Source organism: Protopterus annectens, chromosome 1.part2, assembly GCF_019279795.1.
Source record: "Protopterus annectens isolate FY-2018-M chromosome 1.part2, PAN1.0, whole genome shotgun sequence".
Taxonomy (NCBI): domain Eukaryota; kingdom Metazoa; phylum Chordata; order Ceratodontiformes; family Protopteridae; genus Protopterus; species Protopterus annectens.
The window spans coordinates 1,107,132,419-1,107,157,170 of NC_056727.1; the positions used below are offsets into that span (position 1 = coordinate 1,107,132,419).

The 24,752-nt window shown below is 45.5% G+C and overlaps 1 protein-coding gene across 1 annotated transcript in view; it reads right to left on the minus strand.

Moving 5' to 3' along the window:
• RCC1 (regulator of chromosome condensation 1) overlaps positions 1–24,752 on the minus strand; it is a 498,237-nt gene that overhangs the window by 172,105 nt on the left and 301,380 nt on the right. Inside the window, exon 5 of the mRNA XM_044060220.1 lies at positions 17,451–17,603. Within this exon, the coding sequence (XP_043916155.1) occupies positions 17,451–17,603 (153 nt within the window). The remainder of the gene's footprint in view (positions 1–17,450; positions 17,604–24,752) is intronic.

Sequence of the window (24,752 nt, forward strand, 5' to 3'; positions counted from 1 at the left end):
TAGCCATGTATGCAGCCAACATACCAAAGCACTAACGCCCTCCTCTCATGCTACACATCCAACATATGAAATCATTCTATAGGAGGCAAAGGAACAACGTACATGTGTAAAATTACCTCAAGACTTTCTTGCCACGGAAAGTAAATGAAGCAGATGTAGATGCAACTATATGCATATTTACATGTCAAAGGAGAGGAAAATAAAATTAGAATCCATCTCAGCCCAACCACAAAGTGAAAGGAGGAAAAGATATAAAACTTAAGTGATTATTCGAACATCTACTGTTATGGTACGTTCTTACACTACTGTTCTAGGTCTTCCTTGGACTGGTGTTGCTGTATTATTCCCAACATTGTCTAAAAAAAAAAAAAAGGAGGGAAGAAGGCATCTGAGCTCCATTATGGTCCCAAAGACCTTGAAGGATGCAAACTATGCACCAGTCTTGGAGAATATCAAGCTTGTAATATTTACCAAAAGTATGAACAGAAAATTAAGTAACTGCTTCAAGAATACATCTAGAATCTAAACCCTTGAAGAAAGCTCCTGCTCTAGTGGAACATGCTTTAACTGCAGCTTGAATAAGTTTACCATTGAAAGAATGACAAAATGAAGTAGCCTTAGAAATCCAGTTAGAAACAGTTTGGAAAAGGGAAACCCCAAGTTCTTGTCCTGGAAAGGTACAAAAAAAGCTGGTCAGATTTTCATAGACAAGTTGACTGTCTGACCCAGGGAGATATCATTAACCTTAGGCATGAGGGGGATTAGTCCTAAGAGCAACCTTATCATTACAGAAAATGAGAAAGGGTGGAATAGCTGATGCTTGGAGCTTTGACACCCTTCTAGCAGAAGTGCAAGCCACTAGCAGTACCATTTTTCAAGTTCAAAACTTGGAGAGATGAAGGGGCCACAGGTACAGAGAGAAGTTTTCCAGGACACAGTTCAAATCCCAAGAAGGAGGTACGTTGTGTGTGTGTGTGTGGGGGGGGGGGGGCTTTCCTTGGTAGTCTGATGTGTAGGAAACCCAACAACTGCTTGCCCTCATATTAAGTGGATTCAGAGGTAGGCAGGTAGCAATGGCCGACACGTGCTTTCAGAAACAAAAAATGCCAGCCCAGTATTGAGCAACTCACAGGCAAGAATTACAAATACCAAGATAAGGGTCTTGATACATTTTGTGGCACCATAAAGGGGATCTTTTTTTCCCCGTTTAAAAAGATAACATCTCATTGTGCCTGGTTTTCTAGCCTCCTGTAAAACCTTAAACATGACCTCAAAGGGGAAAAAAAAAGTGTTGCCTAACCAAACAGTCCGATTCAAGGTTTATAGGATGGAGTGAATTAAACAGAAGAGAAAGGGAAACTAATGCTGTCTGGGCCAAAAAGGGAGTTATCAGCAAGATTTTTGGTTTGCCCATTTTTTTTTTTTTTATTAAACGAAGACTAGCATTAGAAAATGGGAGGGTGAGCATAGCGGAATCTCCCCATACAAGGAAGACTAAGTCCATCCTTCCAAGCTTGAAGATATAGCACTAAAGACAGTCTGATCGGTCTGCTGAAGCAGAGAGGTCTACTTGGGGAGTACTCACCTGATGGACAATGCCCAGAAAGACCTCCCTGGTTAAGCATCCATTCATAATGGTCTGCTCTGTGTCTGCTCAAATAGTCAGCCATAGTGTCCCTTCCTGAAGGTATACACATAGCCTGAAGAAAATTTTTGTGCTGAACGTAGAGAGTGAAAGGCAAAGGCAAGTGCCTTCATTTCTGTTTATGTGGTCCTTTTCTTTACTTGACCAAACACCCTCGACTCCGATGTCCTTGGAACAAGCTCCCAATGCCTAATCTGAAGCATTAGTAAACAGTTCTCAGAAAGAGAGTGAACCAGAATGGGCACTCCTAAATGGGCACTCCTGGGTCGATCCACCACTGGTATTCTTTTTTTTTTTTTTTTATAAAGGGCAAGAAAGGGATTAGAAAGGTAAATTAGTGGCAATAAAGAGAACCTTGTCTGCGGGGAAAAAAGGCAGTTAGAGTATTTAGTGTGCGTCCTAGAAAAATTCGACCCCAGAATGGAGTTAAGCAAGACTTTGTTCGAAGTGAACCTCAGATTGTTCAAAGATTCATAAAACCTAAATGAACTGGAAGAATCTCGAGGAGCGGCCCGAACAAGGAGATCATCCAGATAAGGAAAGATATGAATTGCTCGAAGTCTGCACAAGGCAATGACAGGAACTAAGCACTTCATGAAACCCCCCGGGGCAGTTGAAAGACCAAAGGAAAAAGAAGAAAACAGATATGAGCAGACAAAACATTAAGAAATTCCTGTAAGTTGCGTGGAAAGGAATGACTGTCCTTCAAAGCCAATGTCACCAAAAGGCTTGAGAAACATAACTGAAAGAACTAGAGGGTCAACATCCCCTTTTATTGTCTTTACTCTTAAGAATGTTTTGGTTACTTGTAAACACAGGGACCAGCCTTGGAAGGGCAATTTCTTTAATACTTTCAGACAGAAGACTGCTTTAGATTTCGCATAACTTTACTATTCTCCTACAATGTCTTGAAATCTCCTACAATGTCTTGAAAAGATTTGCAGCCACAGAACCAGAGGTGCTAACTACCCAAAGGTGAGTTCAGAAGCTTTGCCTTGAAAAAAGTTATGTACTCACCATAACGTTCCATCCGAGTAGTTGTACTTCATTTGTCTTCAACCTGTGGGAATACGGATCCGTATCGGATTCGAGCCGGCAAAAATTACTAGCATCAGCTCCGAGCTCCAGGCTCCTCCCCATACCCATAATACACCTCCACTACCTTCAATCCCCAGATTGAGTTTGCTGAACTTATACTTACAACCCGACCTGATAACATACTTGTGACCTACACTACAGCCCGTAGACTGAACATGCGCCAAAGTCTAGGGGAAGGAGGGAGAGATGGTTGAAGACAAAGTACACTACTCCGATGGAACGTTATGGTGAGTACATAACTTCTTTATCTAAAATAGTTTACTTCATTTGGTCTTCAACCTGTGAGACAGAGTCCCCAGCTACAAAACTCCTGGGAAGACCTCATGGAAGGATATTCCAGAGCACCGCAGAGCCAAAGGATGCTCTCCTTATAGATGTCAGATCCAATTTGTAATGGGAAATAAACGTATGACATGAGGACCAAGTAGCTGCAGAGCAAATGTCATCCAAAGACACCCTATATCAGAAAGCTGCAGACGTAGCCATGGATCTAGAGGAATGAGCTTTAACCTGACCTGGAGGAGACATGCCTTTGTCCTTCTAGACCTGCAGGATGCATGAAGAAATGCATCTGGCTATAGTGACCTTGGAAATAGGTTTCAACCAATTAGATTTACGAAAAATGTTTGTCCTGTGTAAATAGAATCACAACTGTCTATGAACATCCAACATGTGTAGCTTGTATTCCATCCTGTTGGTAAAATTGAGAAAGAACACAGGCATATTTATAGTCTGAATGATATTTACTGCTGATGCCACCTTAGGAAGAAAAGATGGGTTGGTTCGAAGGGAAACTATCTTTATGAAAAATCATGTACGGGAATTTTATGAACAAGGCCTGTAATTCCGAAACCCTTCTAGTAGAGGTAATAGCAACCAGAAAAAGAAGTTATGTACTCACCATAACTTTCCATGTTTGTAGTTCATCTCACCCTTCATTCTTACATATGGGATCGGAGCTGATCCTCTACTCCAACTCTGCCTATTTACAAGCTGGAAGTCTTCTAGTTGGCTCATGGCTAGGTAGGTATCCCCATGGTGAACCAGTACAATCCCCAGATCTTGTTTGCTAACTAGGAAGAATAACAAATATACCAAAGAAGCCAAAACTAAAGAGATCTCCATAAAAAAGGATAATATTTTTCTGTCTCCAGGTACTTCCAGGATGGGGGTAGGAGGGTGGGTTCGTAAGAATGAAGGGCGAGATAACATTCCATGTTTGTAGTCCATAACTTCTTTATGTTCTGTAGTCCTATCTCACCTTCATTCTTACATATGGGACACCGTCCCTAGCACCTTATTCTTGGGTGGCTCAAGGAAAAATACTCCTGAGTACCGTGGAACCAAATGAAGCTCTACCCCTGGAAGTTAAATCCAATTTGTAATGAGTAATAAAAGTGTGAGGGTTGCCCACGTTGCTGCTGTACAAATATTATCAAGTGGGACCCTGGCTTGAAAGGCTGCAGAGGTAGACTGAGATTTAATTTTAAAGGGTAAAGGTCTGCCCTCAGAATTATAAACATAAGCTATACAGCCAGAAATCCAATTAGAGTGTGGCACTTTGGAAACTGGTAACCCTGACCTGGATTCAGAGAAGGAAATGATTAATTGATCTGATTTCCTTAGTCCGGTGCAATTAAAAACGTAATTGTCTATGCATATCCAGCTGATGAAACCTGTACTCGGCTGCATTGGAATGATTTGGAAAGAACACTGGACGCTCTGGATTGAAAGTGGCATGGGAACAGACCTTGGGAACAAAGCAGGGATTAGTACGAAGGGACACCCTGTCCTTGTGAAAAATCATATAAAGGGGTTTAACAGACAATGCTTGTAACTCTGACACCCGTCTGGCCGACGTGATAGCCACCAGAAAAAGAATTCCAAGACAGGAATTTCAAAGATGAGTGAGAAGGCTCAAAGGGCGGAGAAGTCAATTTGGATAACACAATTTTAATCCCATGAGGCAACAGGTTCTTGAAAGGGGGAGGGGGGTCTTAGGTTTTGCACAGATTATGTGACATCAGATTCGAATCTTGAAAACCTAGATGAAAGTTTGAAATCGCTGCCAACTGCAATCTGAAAGTGGCAGCCACAGATCCCTGGAGAAAGCTCAAACAGGAATTCCAAGACCACTGGAATGGAGGCAGTGTAAGGGTCAACATTCAGTTTCTACGCCCAGAGAGAGAATTTTCATTTACTGGAATACATTCTCCTAGTAGAAGGTTTATGAGAAGACGTAAGGATACGTGTCACGGAGGGTGAGAAGTCATGAAGCCTGACTAGGGATGGAACTGGAGCAGCCAAGCTGTCAAATTGAGTGTGTGTAAGGAGGGATGAAGCGAACGTAACATGCGAGTCAACAGGTCTGGAGCTGGGTCCAGGATCCAAGAATCGTCCAGAAGACGCTCGAGGAAGGGGAACCAAACCTGATGAGGCCAGTAAATAGCAATGAGGATAAGTTTGCTTCCCAGCTGTTTCGCTTTCTGAATAACCTTGGGAATAAGAGGAAAGGCATACAGGAGACCCAGGGGCCAATTGTGAACAAGTGCGTCTCTCGGTGACACACCCGGAGGGGGGGGGGGTGAGGGAGAAGTAGCTGCTGCATTTCGCATTGACTGGACTGGCAAAGAGGTCACAGCAAGGCTGTCCCCATCTGTGGAAAATCTGTTCTGCTGTTTCCGGTTTCAGAGACCACTCGTGAGGCATAAGGATTTCCCTGCTGAGCTTGTCAGCTATCACGTTGGTTGTCCCTGGAATGTGCATTGCCACCAGAAAATGCTAGGAAGCTATCACCCATTTCCAAACTCACATGCCTCTCAACAGAGTGGGTAAGATCTGGTTCTGCCCAGTTTGTTTATATACCATACTACCGACATATTGTCTGATTGTATTGCAATAGTCCCCAGAGGCAGAAGGTCGTAGAGTGCTTGCAATGCCAGGAGCACCACCCTCTTCTCTACAATGTTGATATGCAGGTGAGCCTCATGATCTTGCCAAGTGCCTTGGACAGTCCTGCCAAGATAATGCCCCCCCCATCCTGTGAGGCATCCGTGGTCACAGTAGTAACGGGTTGGTGAGGAACAAATGAGGTGCCCATGGTTAACTGATTGGGTAGTGTCCACCAAAGGAGGTCCTTCTTGCAAGATTCTGTCAGCAGAATGTGATGAGATAATGGGAGGTGCTGAAAAGACCATTGGGACATTAGGAGCCACTGAAGAAGTCTCGTGTGTAGCATGGCTAGTGGCACTAGTAATATGGTGGAAGCCATGGTCCCTAGAAGTTGCAGAATAGTCTTGGCTTTGACCTTTCGTTAGGGAAGATGCCAAATTTGAAGAACCAGATTCTGTCCCCTTTCAGCAGGAAGACGAGCAAACTTATCTACTGTGTTTCTCTGCGCCTATAAAAACCTGATCGAGAGAGCAATAAGGCAGATTTTTTTCCCCACTTTATAGAAATTCCCAGCTGGGCACAAAGCTGAACAGTAGCATCCTTGGTCTGAAGCAGATGCCTGGTGGGGGCGGTCAAGAGCCATTCATCCAGATACGGAAACTCCTGGAATCCTCGACGTCTCAGGTGAGCTGTCACTACTGCCATACATTTGAACACCCTGGGGGCTGTGGTGAAACCAAAGGTCAGAGCACGAAACTGGTAATGACTGGCTCAAAGCCAGAAGCGTAGATGACTCCGACACCCTGTCCATTTTTATGTGGTAGTAGGCATCTTTGAGATCTACTGAGCACATCTAATTGCCTTTCCCTAATAACGGAGTATGGACTGCAATGTCACCATCCAAAACTTGTCCTCCTTTACTGATTCGTTCAATCTGCTGAGGTCCAGAATAGGCCTCCAGTTCCCTGTACGTTTTGGCACTAAAGAATCTGGAGCAAGTTCCAGATCCTATTTGGTCTGCTGGGATGGTTTGGATGACTGACAGCAATTTGTTGACCTCCACAGTTGTCTGATCCCTGTGACTGGGTGGAATATCCGGGATCTTCTTGGGAACAAAAAGTGGAAGAGAAAAGGGTATGACATAACCTCTAGTAATAATTCTTTGTACCCACTTGTCTTGAGCGATACTCAGCCAGGCTTCTGGATACAAAGAAATGCGCCCCCGACCGGCCCCAGAGAACCAAAGTCGGGCCCCCACATCAGGAGCGCTGGTAAGGCCGGCCCCGAAAAATCGCTACCGCCCTAGTTTTGCAGACTGCCCCTGCCTCTAGGGTGACGTCTACCATTTCCCTCCTCCTCTAGAGGATTCACCCTGTGCATCCTGGAAAAACCTCTGGGACTTCTTGAACCACATTTTACCACCCCCTCTGACCCCTTAGGGTATGGTTTAGAGGGAACAGTAAAACGCACTCCCATGGCAGTGTGTGTTTTTCCTTCTTGCTCACACCGGGTGAGTGTCCTTTACCTTGGATCCAAACAAGGAGGAACCATCGAAGGGGCCGTTGGTAAAGATAGACGAACGGTTCCACAAAGTTATACAAACTCATCCAGGAATGACGCCTCAGGGAAATTCCTGAGCCCACTGCTCTACTTGCTCCATCGGCTGTATACGAAATAAGCCGCATGGAAGAGTTGACGAAAGAGTTCAAGGTGGACAACTGGGCAGAAACTTTGTCAGGGACTCCCTCAGTACATGTACCTTGTAGAGAATTCTCCCAACTCCTTAAAGGAGATCTCTCTGAAGTCTCTTGGAGTATGGTAGTTCAGCGATCTAAGGGTAAATGCCGCTGAACTAAAGATACGCTCCCCGTATCTGGCCATTGTTCAAGACTCCTTATTTGGCAGATGAACAGAAGTAGTCTCAGCTAGCTCCTTCTTAGTGGCCATCGCCACCACTGCGGCATCTACGGGAACACCTTTAGACAAAAGAACCTTTCTCAGGAGGGGCAGAAAGAAACTTATTCTGTCTCCTGGGGACTGGCTCCATGGCATCAAGAGTATCCCACACCTTTCGACTAGCTCCATCAGTTCATTGACAGGTGGAGACACCAAAGAAGCTGAAGGTTGAGACCAGAAAGTCTTCAGATACCCCTTCTGATGAGGAGTCTGTGTGACAGTGGGCCAGCAGAGGGTGACAGTGGGCCAGCTGCACCTCTGCTTAAGGATTTCCAGGATGTCTATGAAGGAGACAGAGGACGACTTGGGGAACCCTTCTTACTCCTCGAGGTCAGTGTCAGAGGTCAGAGACTCATCCTGGGAGTCTACATGCTTCCTCTTGCATGTTCTTTCCCATGGGGGCTCCTCAGGACATTCCGGGGAGGTGTCTGAAGAGTGGGGGCCACCAGCCGGTGGCTCCTGAGGGTCTGCTGTCCATGGAGGGAGTAGGAGCTGAGACAGAAGTAGGTGCTTTAGGGGGGGGGGAAACAGTGTCGGCACATCTGGTAGGAGCTGACTATCGGGACAGCACACATCTCAAAAGCCGACCTCTCTGGCTCCAAGGAGACAGAGGATGCCATCGGCTCAGAGATAGACATAGGATCCAAACTCACCTGAGCCGACGCGCTGAGGGGGAAGACTCGGAACCCAAGATCGGTTCCAAGCATTCCTGTCGGGGCCGACTGGAGAGCTTCGGCCCTTAGACACTAAGGACGGCACCAAAAGTATCGGAGCAGAACTCTGCTCCGAAACAACCGCAGGGGGAGCCAGAAACGAAGGTTCCATCAGTGTTACCAAACACTCTGGCTCCGAAAGACCAGCATGGCTCAGAGGAGGAATGATCGCAGATGACTGAATGGACCCAAGTGGCTCCGGAACAGACTGGGTCAGAACCAACAGCAATTTAGGCAAAGCAGATTACTTCAACAGTCACAGCACTACCCTCTCCACATCATCTTCAGATGAACTCCTGAAGGACCTGGATGACAAGAGTAGGAGAGCGGGATCTCTGAGGTATGAGAGATTTTAATATAGCAGTGGCCAGTAGAGGATCCATAGACCGGCCCCGTGAAATGGTCTCAGTGGTCGGCTCCGAAATACTTTGAACCGAGCCTGTAGTCACAGTTGTGCTCTTAATTGGCACAGAGATCTGTGGAGCCGAAGAGGCAGAAGACTTATCCGTTTTTGTGATCTTAAGAGGTGGCTCCGAAACACCAGCCGGTGCCGGGGAGGGCTTCTTAGAGGACTTTTCCTTTTTAGATCCTTGAGATCTAGAAGAATAGGAAGAGCTAGCCAGATCTTCCTCAAAGGAAGGTTTAAGACTACCTTTAAGGATAAGCTTATTCTTACGTTCTTGCAGCACCCTAGGACTAAATGAGTGGCAAAATAAGGCTTCCCGTAAATGGATGGCTCCTAGACAGTAAATACATTTACGGTGGCCATCAGTGATGGACATTTTCTGCGAACATTTAATACATTTCTTGAAGCCAGCTGGCTTATGGTCCTTGCTAACTTTGGACATTCTCTCCAAAAAACACACACAGAAGAAAGGGAGAGGAGGACTAGGCCCTCTAACTTAAACGGGCCTAGCCCATGCAAGGAAGGGAGCGGAAAGCAGCTAGGTCTTCTAACTAAAACAGACCTAGTTAAAAGACAAAGGCGGGAAAGTCACACACTTAAACCAGAATACAGTGAAACTTCCAAATAGTAACTAAGGCAGAACAGTGTTCTGACACCACCACTAATAAGCTTATGACCAAGCAACAAAACAGAACAGAACCTTGTTCTGTTAACTACGCCAACAATTTGCGAGCGGGAATTCGCCAAAAATTTAGACTAAAACACCAAACTTAGCGCTAAGGGCGCCTAAAAACACCAAACTATGTTAACATTAACAGCACACAGGATACCAATTCAATGAGGCCAAAAGGCCAATTTAACAAAAAAGAGTGCACACAAAGCGCAAATATAAAGGTAACCATCTTAACTACGCTAACTGTGCTAAACAACTAGAACAGGTTAGACTAGAAATACAAACATTTTTGAATAAATTCAAAAAACTTAGCCAGAGCCAAAGAGAAACACAACCGAACTCGTCGACGTGGCAAACGAGATCTGAGGATTGTACTGGTGCACCATGGGATACCTACCTAGCCATGAGCCAACTAGAAGACTTCCAGCTTGTAAATAGGCAGAGTCGGAGCAGAGGATTGGCTCCGATCCCATATGCAAGAATGAAGGTGAGATAGGACTACAGAACAGAAGCCGTTTTCCACGATAGAATTCTTAGATCTGCAGTTGCGGGAGGCTCGAAAGGTGGGGCAACCAGAGCTTTGAGAACCATAGTAAGGTTCCATGGGGAACAAGATATTTGACCGGGGGGGCATAGCAAAAAAGTTCCTTTGATAAAAGCTTTACACAGTCTAGAAGATGCCAGGGATGCAGAATTCTCACCCACATGAAAATGAGAAATGGCAGCCAACTGAGCTTTGACAGTAGAAGAACTAGCTCCATGCTGGAAAATATCAGCTAGAAAATCAAGAATGGCAGAAATAGAAGCCGTGAAAGGATCTAAACTCCGCTGCTGCGATAAACCTTTCTGGTTGAAGACTTATGAGCAGCTACCAAAATAGACAACTCTGGAAGAAAGTCCAGGAGTCCTAGCTATTATGGGAACCGCTGCAGCCAAGCTGTGAGCTTCAGGCTGTCCAGACTCGGATGAGGCACCTCCCAATGGGTGCAAAATCCAATCCTGAATGGGATCTAGGATCCAAGGTGGTGCCAGAAGGTGAAACCACAGGAAAGGAAACCATACCTGGCAAGGCCAAAATGGGGCAATGAGGATCACCTTGCACCCCAGTCGACAAGCTTTCTGCAGAAATCTCAGGATGAGGAACTGGCGGATAAGCATACAGAAGACCGGGAGGGCCAAGCATGAACTAGTGCGTCTCTGGGGGACTCCTCTGGCAGGGGGTTCAGAGCGAAAAACCTGTTGCACTTCACGCTGGAAGGAGATGCGAAGAGATCGCAGCAAGGTTGACCCCACATGCTGAAGATCTGTTCCGCTACTGACAGATTCAGAGACCACTCGTAAGGCATCAGAATAGTCTGACAGCCTGTCCACTAGAATGTTGGACCGTCCCGGAATGTGCATTGCAATGAGAAAGTAACTGGTGGAGCCTGCCCATTCCCACATTCTCATGGCTTCGCGACAAAGGGAGCAAGATCTGGTCCCTCCCTGTTTGCTATTATACCAGACTACTGACATGTCTGATTGAATGGCAGTTGTCCCCGAAGGAAGACTGGCATGAAGGACCTGCAACGCTAGGAACACTCAACTCTAGGACACTGATATACAAGCTGGTCTCTTTGGGTGACCACAGGCCTTGAACTGTCCTGCCCAAACAATGCCCCCCCACCCAAGTTGGGAGGCATCCGTGGTCACTGCGGTTTGGGCCGGGGCTGGAACAAAGGGTCGTCCATCCAAAATGTCCGGAGAGCTCATCCACAATACGAGGGACGATAGGCACTTGACTTAGGTGGATAGGATAGGTTAGTGGTAAATCCAACAGGGACCATTGAACCGCTAGAGTCCACTGAAGAATCCACATGTGTAGCCAAGCACATGGAAGAGTTATGGTCGCCGCCATCGAGCATAGCGTCCTCCACACTGATTCTGCTGTCAGGAGGTGAGAACGGTAAATTAGGGAGACATGCATCCTGAGGTTTTGAACTCTCTCCGAGGTCAGGAACACTTTCACTGGAGTGTGTCTATCCTGGCACCAATGTAGTCTATCACCTGTACAGGCTCTAGTAGAGATTTGGATGGGTTGATTGTGATACCCAAACTTATGGCAAGTGTCAGAAAGTAATCTCTGGTTTGGGAAAGTAGACGCCTGGTGGGAGCAGCGAGGAGCCAATCGTCCAGGTACGGATAGACCTGAATACCCTGAAGCCTCAGGTGAGTCGCTACAACCACCATCACTATGGTAAACACCCTGGGGGCTGTGGTGAGACCAAAGGGTAGGGCTCGAAATAGATGACTGGCCCCTAGCCGGAAGGTGAGGAATCTCCTGGAGCTTCTATGCATTTTTGTGTGATAGTAAGCACCCTGGAGATTTAAATGAGCACATCCAGTCGCTCTATTGCAGGTACGGCATGATGGACTTACTGTGACCATCCAGAACTTTTCTTTGGCAACTGACAGGTTCAGGGTAGAGAGGTCCAGAATGGGCCTCAAGTCCCCCATTTTCTTTGGCACCAAAAAGAACCTGGAGTAGAAGCCTGATCTGGTGGGATGGTTTTTATGGCTCGTTTTCCTAGCAGCTTGGAAATTTCCTGTGCTGCTGCCTCCTTTTGCATGGGTGGAACTTCCGGGAGGTGTTTGGGAGATATGGGGGAACCCACGAAGGGGATAGAATATCCTCTGGATATGACTTGAAGAACCCAGCGATCCATTGTTATGGACTCGCATGCCGCTGGGTGCAAGGACAATTGTCCCCCGACTGCCTCCAGAGTAGAGCAGCCGGGCAACCCCTCAGGGTTGCTGCCCAGGTCTATCAGAGAATGGTTCTCAAGACCCAAAGTTTTGTGGACCCCCTCGGCCTCTGGGCCGGCATCCATTCTGTCCCCCTCTGCCTCTAGGGAAAGAAGAGCCCCGAGTGTCCAGGGAATACCGAGACTTCCGGAACCACATCTTCTTTTGCCCTCTCTGGTTCCGGGAAAAGGACTTTTGAGGGTTAGAGAAGCAGATCCCGATGGCAGTGTCTTCCCGTCCTTCTCACTCTGGACTAGTGTCTCCTTGACGTTCTTACCAAAAAGAGTTGGGCTGTCATAAGGGGCACTGGCAAAGAACACCTTAAAGGGTTCGGAAAATTGGCACAACCTGAACCAGGCGTTATGCCTCATGGACACGCCGGACCCAGCCACCCTAGCCGCTCCTTCCGTAGCATGGGAGAGGAGTCGCATGGACGCATTTGAAACTGCTCTTAGAGTGGCCATTTTCGCGGAGAACGAAGCCTTGTCCTCCTGCGACATGGACTTGGGTGGAGACTCCTCCAGCTCCTTCACTAGGTCGCGTTGGAATCTCGTGACATGGGCCAAGTAACTTAGTGCCCTTATCGAAAAGGTAGCTGAAGCATACACCAGCTTCCCTAGGCGGTCCTTCATCCGTGACTGTCAGGAGGGTGGACCAAGGAACTTTCCTGAGATAACTTCTCTCTCCGTGGCTGCTACCACCATGGCGTCCACTGGGGAGCTCTTGTTCCAGGAAGGCCCATCAATGGGGAGGCTTAAAACCTTATCGGGGCGCTTGGGGATCGGCTCCACAGAATCTGGTTCCTTCCACGCCTGCGAGGTGGTCAAATCCACTAAAGGATCCATGGGAGGGGACACCCAAGACGTAGACAGGATTGTGCCGAAAGCCTCCAGAAACGGACTCAGAGGGCCGCTTGGGGGCAGACCAACCTCCCTGCTGGCGCAGGATCTCCATGATGTCTGCAAAGGAGACCTAGTCAGGCAGTGATCTTGAGGAGCCCTCCCCATCATCTAAATCTGTGTTCTCTGTTAGGGACTAGGGGGAGTCCAAGTGCCTCCTCTTGCACGTAATGCTTGCGAGGCACATCTCCAGTGGGGCGCTCAGGGGAGCGCTCGCAAGCTATCTGTTCCTCTGGGGAACTGTCTGGGGCTCTCTGGGCACAGGCTGTCCCTCTGGTAAGACAATGGAGACTGTAGACAGAGCCGAGAGGGTCTGGGCAGAGTTCGAGGGGGCGGTCAGGGGCCTCAAACCAATGGATAGGACCCGTTTTACTACAAACGCCGATGGAGAGCAGACCTCCTGGGAAGTCAATAAGGAGGCTGGTCTCCCCGGGCCAGATGCAAGAACCAGCGCTGGACCCGAAGTGGATGGAGCTCAGAGGGCGGGAACCTGGCCCGACAGGAGCCGATGGAAAAGGTTACACTCCCTCGGATCAGACACCCAGCCTCTGGCTCAGACAGCAGCTCGGATCAGAGATGCTCCAGGCAACTGTCGACGTCGAGGATGCAAGGGCCGTCTGTGCCGACCCCCTGACCAAGGCCAACCTCTGGTCAGAGAACTCCAAAGCCGAAGGTCGGATCAGAGAAGAAGAAATGGGTTTAAAAAGGAAGCGAGCTCCCCCCTCCTGAGGTAGGGGGCTAGCAAGTCCCCCATCTGGATCTTGTGTATGGATAAAGCGCCTCATCTTATCCAGATCTGTGTCTGATAAAGAGCAGGTCGACCGTGACGAAGCCACGGACTCAGACCTGGCAGGTCGGGGAACTGAAGCCCGGGAGACCGAAAGTGCCTCCTTCGGCTCTGGGCAAAACATCGGAGACTGCAGCCGACGGGAGTCACGGATCCATGCACGAAGCCACGGACTCAGACCTGGCAGGTCGGGGAACTGAAGCCCGGGAGACTGAAAGTGCCTCCTTCGGCTCTGGGGAAAACATCGGAGACTGCAGCCGACGGGAGTCACGGATCCATGCAGACTTGCTCGGGGACGTGAGGTCCAGGGACCTCTTCCCTTAATCTTCGACTCTCTCTCCCGTTCTCTACCTCTCCTCCGCTACCACAGGCTTAGATGCACGGGTTTGAGTGCCAGCCTGGGAGGGAAGGCAAGAGGAAGAAAAGTGGGAGAGGTAGTCACAGCAACCGCTGTGAATGAAGCAGAGTAAGGAGGTTCAGTGGCAGGCAGAAGACCTTTGAGGGCCAAGCTCAGGGATTGAACCCTGCACAAATGGAGCAATACACACTAAGGTGGGCCACACCTAAGCACAACACAGTGTGGCCATCCACTGGGGAGAGCTTATAGAAACACACTGTGCACTGCTTAAAGATATGCTTTTCAGACATTCTACAAATACAGCCTTAAAAAAAAAAAGAGGCAACAACGTTTTTTCTTTAAACTAACACACACCCACTCACCACACTAGACTATAGACAACACTAAGGGGGGGGGGGGGGGGAGAGAGACCACAAACTAACTACAAACCTACACTCGAAGCCAAAGCAATGTGAGGGGAGAGAGGGTACCTACACCAACCTGAAACTGCTAAAACAAAAATTTTAGAAAACTTACAGTAGGAATCGCCCACTGCTAGCTGGAGCTCTAGAGACACAATGTATTACAAATTGCGGCAAACGCCATCTGGGGATGGAAGGCAGTGGAGGTGTACTATGAGTAAGGGGAGGAGTCTGGAGCTCGGAGTTGATGCTAGTAATTTTTGCCGGCTCGGATCCAATACGGCTCCGTATTCTCACAGGTTGAAGACCAAATGAAGTAAACTACTTCAGATTCCTCAGGTAAAGGCTGAAGTCTGAGCCATGTAAATCTACAAGTGACAGACCCTGTACCAGCTGCTCTGGAAGAATCAGCAGCACCATCATAACTGCAGTTAGTAGACTGGCTTGCGCCCCAGGAATCAGAGCTAAAGACAGAGTGCAGAAGATTTAGATTCAGAGTCCCCAAAATATGAGGAAACATTTCCACGTTACCCAAACTATAAGAAATTTGATCATATGGCTTTGGTAATTAATAGCCCTAAAAACTATGGTGGGTAAAAGCATAAACTGACCTGCTGTCAATGGGCAACCCATTAAAGGAAGTAAACTTTCCCATAAAAAGTAACAGATGTCAGAGTTGTACAACTTTGTAGGACTTACCTGGTTTAAGCTGGGACTCTGGATTAACAGAAGCAGGGGAGAAAAGTATTCAGTAAAGCTTCAAAAACAGGAAGGACTGCAGAGGGTTTAGGCACCCCCATTTCCAAAAGAGCAGAGCATCTTTTCTGGGCATCCAATAATTTAAAACCCTCCCACTGAAAGTGCTGCATCATTTTAATAGCATCTCCAAAAGAAAAGTTCCACCAAAGAGGAATCAAGCGATCAAATGTCTTCAGCAGCAGCATAAACCACTGGTGAACGAATTTGTGAAAAGGTCAAGGAATAATCCCAGGCAGAAATCAGAAATTTTCATCCTCAGATGAGTTTCGAAAGAAAGGGCAGCAGCAGCAGGAAAGGAAAAGGGAGTCTCAAGAGTAGAAAGACATGACAACTTTGAAAAGCCCATGTGAAATCCTGACACTCCTTAAGATATCTAGTATGTTTTGTCTTCTGCTTCTTAAATGCAACTGTACAAAAGAAGGTGACTTCAAGACCTGCCACACCTTGATAAAGGAAATGGGAACCCTCTTCTCTGACTATGATTTGATGGATGTTGTCAGGCCTCTCTGAAATAAGCAGAAGTTTCCCCTTATCTCTAAAAGTAGAATGAACAGACGAAATGGGACATGCAAGACTTCTGTGCCACATCTGCCTTTTACTGGGTTGCAGTAGAATGAGTAGCAGTAACAGCCATACAGTTCGAGGTCTCGGAGATGCAACAAAGTAGTATGGATCTAGTACAACAGCAGAAGTCTCAAGCTTCAGCACTTTAGACTTTTTCCTTTAGTACTGAAGGGATGTCAAACGAGGACTCTAATGCCATCTTACCATGTGAAAGCACTTTAAACTTTTGGTTCTCAAGGTAAATCTTAAGTGAAGACATACTGCTTTGCAAAGTCTCAACCATAAACGACTCGCAAATAGATCTGTAAAGCAGTGTTTAGCACCAAAACAGAAGTGACTTTGTACGATGATCTATGTAAGGAATCAGTTTCCCACAAATCACATTTTCCTCTCTGATGACAGGTACAAAACTTAAGATCAAAAACTAGAAGTGGGTAGCCACCTGAGATACTTACCTGCCCAATAGCTGAGGCAATGGCACAAATCATACGGCTCACAGACCAAAGCTGAAGCTATAATTCACATCTCCAGCTGGTGGCAAGAACGTTCAGAGATAATTTATGTGCATACATCCCTAATGTACTTCAACGTCTTTTGGGATTAGGCCGTACACTGGACATACTGCCTTACAGGAGGGTGCTCAGGCTTTGGTATACTGGCAGAATGCAAGGATATCCAGCCAAGGATAGCCAATCTGCTAGTTAAGACTGCAACAGTGACTCAGGGAAAGGAATCCCGAGGTTGCATTAGTTCAAGCACTTTATCCTTCAAGTCCTTCTTAAGTATGCTCTAAGCCTTGACCTTTAGCTAGAAAAGTAAAGCAAGTGAAGCAGGGCCATTCCACAGCTCGTCTCTACCACATAGTAGGGGTTACTAAAGATGCCATCACATAGGCTGGTGACTCCAAGCTGCAGTGAATCCAAATAGTTAGCCTCCGCATGGGCGGCACAATGTTGTGTTATTCCCACTTGGTATGGTATGCAAAGGGGCTCTCCTTACCACCACATCCTTGCCCTTCAGGGGAACAAATGGGCTGACTGAGTTGCAACCCTGCTCTTTGCATGAATGAGCTCGCTAGGCTCTAATTTTGCCTGGGAAACAAATGGGCCAACTGGGAGAAGGTACCCGAACAAGTGAATTGACCAAATGTTTGGGAGTACTTACTGAATCGTAGCCTTTTCTCAGTTTCAAAAGACAAACTGCAAGTACATGTAAACACCACCACCTACACACATGCATTCTCATGATGGGAAATGACAGCTTAAGAAAGGGTTATTCAACAAACACCGAGAGAATGGCGGAAGTAATAGTACTTCTCTCCTCTCCCTGTCAACAGTACAAAAACATTCACTCTCCACTGCAGTGAGCAACACACTTTTTTTTTTTTTTTAACCAAGAATTTGTAATTACATCAGACAGAGGTCTTTAAACAGTGTTAACAGAAATTCCAACAGTTTACTATAAGCAACTTTGGAGAAAAGCTGTAAGACTCTTCACAATTCCAGAAATACTCACCCAACTGATGGTAGTTTGACAATCCAAAGCCATAAATGTGACCATCCTGAGATATAGCAAAGGTAAAGTAGGCACCACAGAAAACATCCTTGAATCGTACTCTACTACTTCCTTTACCTTTTACATGTATACACTGTGGCACCAACAACCGTTCTAGGAAAAAAAAAAAGATAAAAAAATACAATTAGCCAATATAAAAATCAGTACTTTACTTAAGCAGTGTGCCAAGATATACATGCACAGTAAAACTGAGATGCAAACTGCAGTGGCTTATGACTACTAGTACGTAGAAACCAGATGACATCACCTTCAAATAAGTCAAAAGGAAAGCAGTAAAGGCACCACAGTGGCATACCAATCGGCACTACTGCCTCACAGTGACTGGACCCCTGCTTCAATTCCTGGCCTTGTTTGTTCATAGGTAGGCAACTATCAAAAAAGACTCAATGTAACTATTAAAAAAGACAGTGTCACAGTGTGGACCAAAAACAGTTGTACAAGGTACTCAAACACTAGCAGAATTTCCACATCACACAACACAGATGCACAAAATGATGTAGTGGAGAAGCAGTAGCTTGACCGCAGTCTGCCACATTACCCAAACAATCTTGCAGTTGAGACTGCACCTAAGCAAATCTAGGTGGACAGTCCTTCCATCTGCACACAAGTACTTATCACAAAGAAGCCAAACATCTAAGACAGAAAAGAGTCCACCCAACAGTGCAGCATATGAAAAAAAAAAAAAAAGACTGGTTTGCTGCCGGGGGGGCGCATAAATACAACACTAGTAAAAATTCAAGTCCAGCATTACAGGACCAAGTTGGAGTACATGATAAATGACTGCCGGTATGTGTAAATGACTAATTTTCTTGATTTGCAAGTTGGATTGCAATTGCTTAAAAAACTTAGTAAGAACAAATGAAATATTAGAAAATCTTTATAGCTGAACAAAAAAGCAGCAATTTTTTTTTTTTAGATTAAATTCTCACATCTACTGTGCTTAATTGAGTACAGCAAATTCATTACAACAATTAAGCTACAGCAAGACAAGTGTGTGCAGTCTGCTTTTCATGCATTTTTAGCTAGAATGGGACAAGGCAGCCAGACAACATACACTACAAGCATTAAAACCACAAGGTGATCAGTGCTCAGTGTTAATGAGTTGGGCAACAGCTGCCCTGCTTGGCAGCTCAGATTAGGAGGCTACACGGCCACATAATATTTGTTATAGTTTAACTGGCAGACAGGGTTGGTTCATGGTACCTTTGAGTCCAGGGTAAACTTCTTGGCATTTTAACCATAAAACATGTACAGAAATATGTATCCGTTTAAATAGGAGTACACATTTATGCATAATTAGGAACAGAGAATGTGGATCCAGCAAAAAATTATCACACTTCAGTAACAAATGGTAGCCTCTGTAGTCCCACCATGTCACATTAAAGACATGCTCTCAGTGAAACAGCAAGCAAAAATTACAACTATGACAAAGGAGAGTTTAGGTTTTAAAACAGGTAAAATTACAGCAGACAGAAGTGGTAATTTTCAATAACTGTATTAGCAGTATTTATTTTTGAAAACCTGGCAAATATAAAGATAAAAAATGTTTTTAATGCATCCAAAAGGCACTCTCGGTTACAGGATGTGCCTCACTTAGGGTTTCCACTTCAATACAACCTTTAAAATGGATGAAATACAGAGACAGTGAGACAAGCAAAAGGCAGACCAGATTTGTAAAGGTCTGGCAGGATATTTGAAGATTAGACACTTGCCTGTTTGGGGGTGGTTGGAATGGGTGCAAGAAAAACAGAATTTTCTCCACAATGCCACTCTAAAGATGGACAGCACATCCTCAGAAAGCATGTTCCTAAAGGGAATAAGCTACATCATTTGAGTCAGATCTAGGGTCTTGAGATTGAGGTGTACAAGTCACTTCCTGTTTGGAGTCAAAAAGTTCACATATTAAGAGAACAGTACAGCCTTTGTACTTTCCATACTCAACAGGCAGGAAAGGAGCAAACAGTGCCATCTCTGCCAAAAAACCCACGAGTAGTATTTTGGGCCTAGTATCCATCTTCTGAATTACTTGCGATGTGAGACTGCAGGCAAGGTGTACAAAAACATACATGTCCAGGCCCTTGTAGGTGGTTGCTATATGCCAAATTTTCAGCTGTTTTCTGAAACAAAGATCAGATTCTGTGAACCAAACTGAGAAAAAAATGCGGATCAGCAATGTGCATCTCGTTTCAAATGCTCTATCGGAACGTTTTCCTGAGGAAAAAAGTACAGTTTTGAAAGATCTTACCATAACAGTAGGTGTCCTACTTTTCACCACTGAACTATTTACTCTTGGGACATCCTGCGAAGAGTGAAAGGTCTGGTGGCCATACCAAAGCCTTTATATCCGACATGTCCTATGTGCAAGGCATGAGCTACATATGTGACATGCGAGACAAGCGCCTAATCCTCAGAACTGAAGTACCCTAAATGAACCACAGCAACCTCACAGGAAAGCAATAACACATACAAACCAGGAAGGGAAGAAAAAGGCCTCTCAGCCAGAAGGAAAAAAAAAGTTACAGGGGAAGAGCGAGACCCAGAATACTGCAACAGTGGAGGAGGAAGACATCAACTGTTGTGATAAGATTTTACACAAGTGAACTCTACAGTACTCTAGTCTATTGAGAAACTAAAAAAAGCTACTGGAAAAGCATAGAAGGAAGCCACAAAACAGCCCTACAAAAATATGTGAAGATTGGCCCTGGCCCTAGAAATGACATCTAACTTGTAATGTCTGGTGACAGCGTGAAGAGAAAACCAAGTCGCAGCTTCTGAGATGGATCTAGTATCCAGATCCTTGAAAGAGGAGGCCACTATCCTGGTAGAATGAGCATAAACAGAACAGGAAAACTGCTTGCCATGAAAAGAGCAGCAAAAAGAAATGTCCTTAGCAATCCAGGAGATGGTCTGCTTAGACACTGCCGAAACCAATTTCCTGACATGAAAGAAAACAAAAAGCTGCTCAGACTTCTGGATAGATTTCATCTTGTCAAAGTAAATTTTAAGCTATGCAAATTCAGTTTGCGAAGATCCATCTCACTAGGACTCTGTGGAGGGGGGAAAAAGGAAGATGGACTGACTGAAGGATAAATTAACCACCTTGGACATAGGACTGTTATGAAAAGACACCCTTGTCCCTGCGAAAAAAGTTGCTGCAAGTGCTTGAAGTTCAGAGACCTTCTTGGCAGAAGTAAGAGCCACTAGCAATAGGTGTTCCAATACAATGTTGTAGGGAAAAAAATGCAGGCTCAAAATGGTACTGGGTCAATATCTCAATAACAAAATTAAGGTGTTAACAGGCTCATGGAGACCATAAATGTACACCTTTCAAAAAGTGTTTGAAAAACTAGAGACCAATGGTGGATTCAGAGGCAGACAAACTGACAAATGAACTAACAGATAAATATGCCAAGCCAGAATGGAGCAAATCAAATAAGAACCGTAGGAACTCCCACAGAAAGACTCCAGGTCTGCTTGAGACACCAATATAAAATCTCTGCTAGAAAATCACGTGACTAAATGGAAGTGGGTTTTCTGGCCTCCTGCAAAACCCGAAGTACGTATTCAGAAAATTGATGCCGATAAGGAATCAAAACCCTATTACCCACAGTGTCATCTGAAGGGTGGGCAAGTGAAGGTGAATTACAGGTCCCTTGTGTACAGTGAGAAGACCCATCCTGTGAGGTAACTTGTGATAACCGCCCCCGACCAGGTGAAAAATAAGGTGGAACTAGTGATGCCTGGGACAAAAGGAAGTCACCAACAAGATTTTGGGTGTTTCCCACATGATCTTCTGCAGGACCCTGGGAAGTAGTGGAAGACAGGCATACAGGAACATCATTCCAAGAAAAGGGCATATAGTCTACTTTTCAAGCCATAAGACTGGACACCAACAGTATAGAGTCGTCCGTTCAAAGGACTAGCAGAGACCTTCTTGAGAAGTACCCCACCAATGTACAATGTCCAGAAACACCTTTCTATGAAGAATCTATCTGGGAGGATTTGTCCTAGACCTGCTCAGAGTCTGCCACGACAGTGTGCTCTGATGAAACGTTGATAACCTGAAGAACCAAGTGATGGCAGACTGCAAAATCCCAAGCCTGAAGCCCCAGCCTGCAAAAAAGTTAAGATTTTGTGCCCCTTACATGCTGATGTACATTTACGGTTTATTTACTTATTGACATTTGATTACCAGAAAGTCAGACTAGGTAGAAGCCCATTTTCAGACTAGGCCAGGGGAGAAAAGCTCCCAATTACAAAACATTAACAATGATTTTTCAGTCTTCAAAAATAAAGCAAAAACATCTCCAGTTTAATTAATTGTAACAAATTACTGATGGTATAAAAACATTGCTATATAACTTGTATAGACTCTTAACCAATCATTTAATATTTATAGAAATTTGACAGTTTGTAAAAAAAATTAAAGCTATGTTAATCTAATACAAACTGGAACGAATATAAAATGAGGGAAAAACAGACATGGTATATTTAGAGAAAGTAAGGGAAGAGAATTTGACAGAAGTAAGGAAGTGAAGGAAGAGTATATAGGTATAATGAAAAGGTACTTGTTCATATTTAGGGATATAGTTTATCCTGGTTTTGAGCAAGAACAGAGCCGGACTTTAGCTAGAAGTCTATCAGAGTGCTTTTGAAAGATGGGACGGAGGGTATTGACCTGACTGATACAGGTAAGGAGTTCCAGGCCTTAGCAACCTTCTACATGTACAGACAACACCCAGCAGATTTGACAGGGTTGTAGATGGGAGTTTTAGGTCAATGGATTGCAATGACAGACATTTATGGTAAGTGTACACAACTGTACTATGTTTTTCGTGTTTCACTGCTGCAGTCATTACATTTGGGTGGATTCCAAAGCTATGGTTGGGAGGAGTTTATACAGCATTAGGGCCAGCTATAAGGCCCTGCAAAACAGCAGTGGCAAAGCCAGCTCTGGATTTAGAGAAAATTGGTAAAATGATGATGCTTGGTGTAAGTATGTACAGACCTCCAGGTAGCAGCTTCTAGAATATCCCTGGTAGGAACACCTGAGAAAAGCTGCAGCCCTGTTGGAGTGAGATCTGATTCCCTGGGGGATAGGTTTTCCATGGTGCTTATAGCAGAAATGAATGCAATGGCTTATCCATTTAGAAATTGTTTTGAAATAGCCTTCCCCTCTGCCCCTGCAGCAAATGCTACCAGCAATTGTTCAGATTTTCTTCGAGATTTAGTCCTGTCCAAGTAGTTGTCTGTGCACATTCAAGGAATGCAGAATCAGTTCCCCTTTGTTCTGTGGATTGGGAAAGAAGGTTGGCAAATGAATGGACCGATTAAGAGCCACACTGGAAACCACCTTGGGCATGAAGGATGGAAGATTGGTCCTCAGGGATACCTGTCCGCATGAAAGATAATGAAAGGCTCCACTGCCATAAGGGCCTGTAATTCAGATATCCTTCTAGCTGAAGTGATTACTAAAAGGAAGGCTGTTTTCCAAGAAAGAAATTTTAAGTCTGCAGTAGCAGCTGGCTCGAAAGGAGGTAGAGTGAGCTTCTCCAAAACAAAGTTAAGGTCCCAAGGAGGGGAAGGAGCTCTCCTGGGTGGTCTCAAGCTCTTTGCCCCTCTGAGATACTGCTTGAGCAGGGGATGAGAGAAGAGGGGTGGTTCTGTGTTATAGTGAGCTGAAATAGCTGAAGCGTGGATTTTAATAGAGGAAAAGGACAGACCCTTGTGAAGCATCTCAGTTAAGTATTGCAAAATGTGAGGTAAATTGGGTGCTGATGTGCTCATCCATAAAGACTGGTTCCAGGCACAGAATCTTTTCCATTTGTCTGCATAAGATTTTCTACTACTAGGTCTTCTCGCCTCCAAGATGACATCCGTCACAGGTTTGCTAAGGGATGATTAGGGTGAATTTACGTTATTAGCCAGGCTGCAAGGTTCAATGTTGGAAGCGGAGGATGCAGAATTTGGTTCTCCTGTTGAGACAGCAAGGAAGGGGTCTGAGGCAGGTGCCATGGAGATGAATGGGTACCAGTGTTGGTGTGGCCAGTCTGGAGCAATCAAAATCATTCTTTGTTTGTCCTGTTTGCAGAACTTTGGAGAGCAGAGGCAGAGGGGGGGAAAGGCATAGACTGACAGATTTTTCCAGCAGAAGGACAGAGCATCCACTTTCCAGGCTTCTTTGTGGGGAATCCTTGTGCAAAACCTGTCCAACTGGTAGTTCTGGGGGGAGGCAAATAGATTTATGTCTGGGCTCCCCCATTCGCTTGTCAACATGTTGAAAATCTGTGGTTCCAGTTTCAACTCGTGTGGGTCCATGAGATTTCTGCTTAGTCCATCTGCCAGTGTATTCAATTTTCCTGGCAGGAATTGAATTTGTAGGTGCACTTGGTAGCTCAAGGCTGTGTTCCACAATGCCATGGCTAGTCTGCAGAGGGGGGTAAGAATGTGTACCCCCCTGCTTATGTACCACATAACCGTGGTGTTGTCCATCTTTACCATTAGTTGTGCAGGAAGAATGTAGTCCTTGAAGACTGTCAAAGCATTCTGTACAGCTAACATTTTTTGATTGATATGTAGGTGCACTTGATTTGGGTTCCACTTGCCCTGAATGCACTTCCCTGCCAGGTGAGTCCCTCATGCATAGTCTGATGCATCTGTAGTTAGGGTTTGGGTGGCAGGGGGTAGTGTGAATGGCAGTCCCTTGTTTTGGTGGCAGGCCTCTGCCCACCATAAGAATTCCAGGTGTAGGCAAGGTATGATGGGAATCATTGTTTCCAGGCTGTGACCATGTTGACTCCATAGACTTTTGAAGAACCACTGTAGTTTCCTCATATGCAGTCTTGCATATGGAATTAGAAGAATGCAGGAGGCCATGAACCCCAAGGCTTGCAGTATTTGTCTTGCAGATAGCAGGGTTTTTGTGGCCACTTGTTTGAACTAAGTTACCAAATGAATTTGCTTCTCTGGCTTGAGGAAAGCCATCTGGGCAGTTGTATTCAAGCTTGCACCCAGGAATGCAATCTGTTGAGAGGGTACCAGTTGTGATTTCTTTTAGTTTATGGTGTACCCCAGACAAGTTAGAACCCTTTTTACAAACGCCAGATGATTTAGAAGTATGCCCTGGTTTTCTGCCTGAATTGGACAATCGTCCAGATATGGATTATTTGAATATTTCTTTGCATGCAAAATGCAACAACTGGAGCCAGGCACTTTGTGAATATCCTGGGCACAGTAGACAAG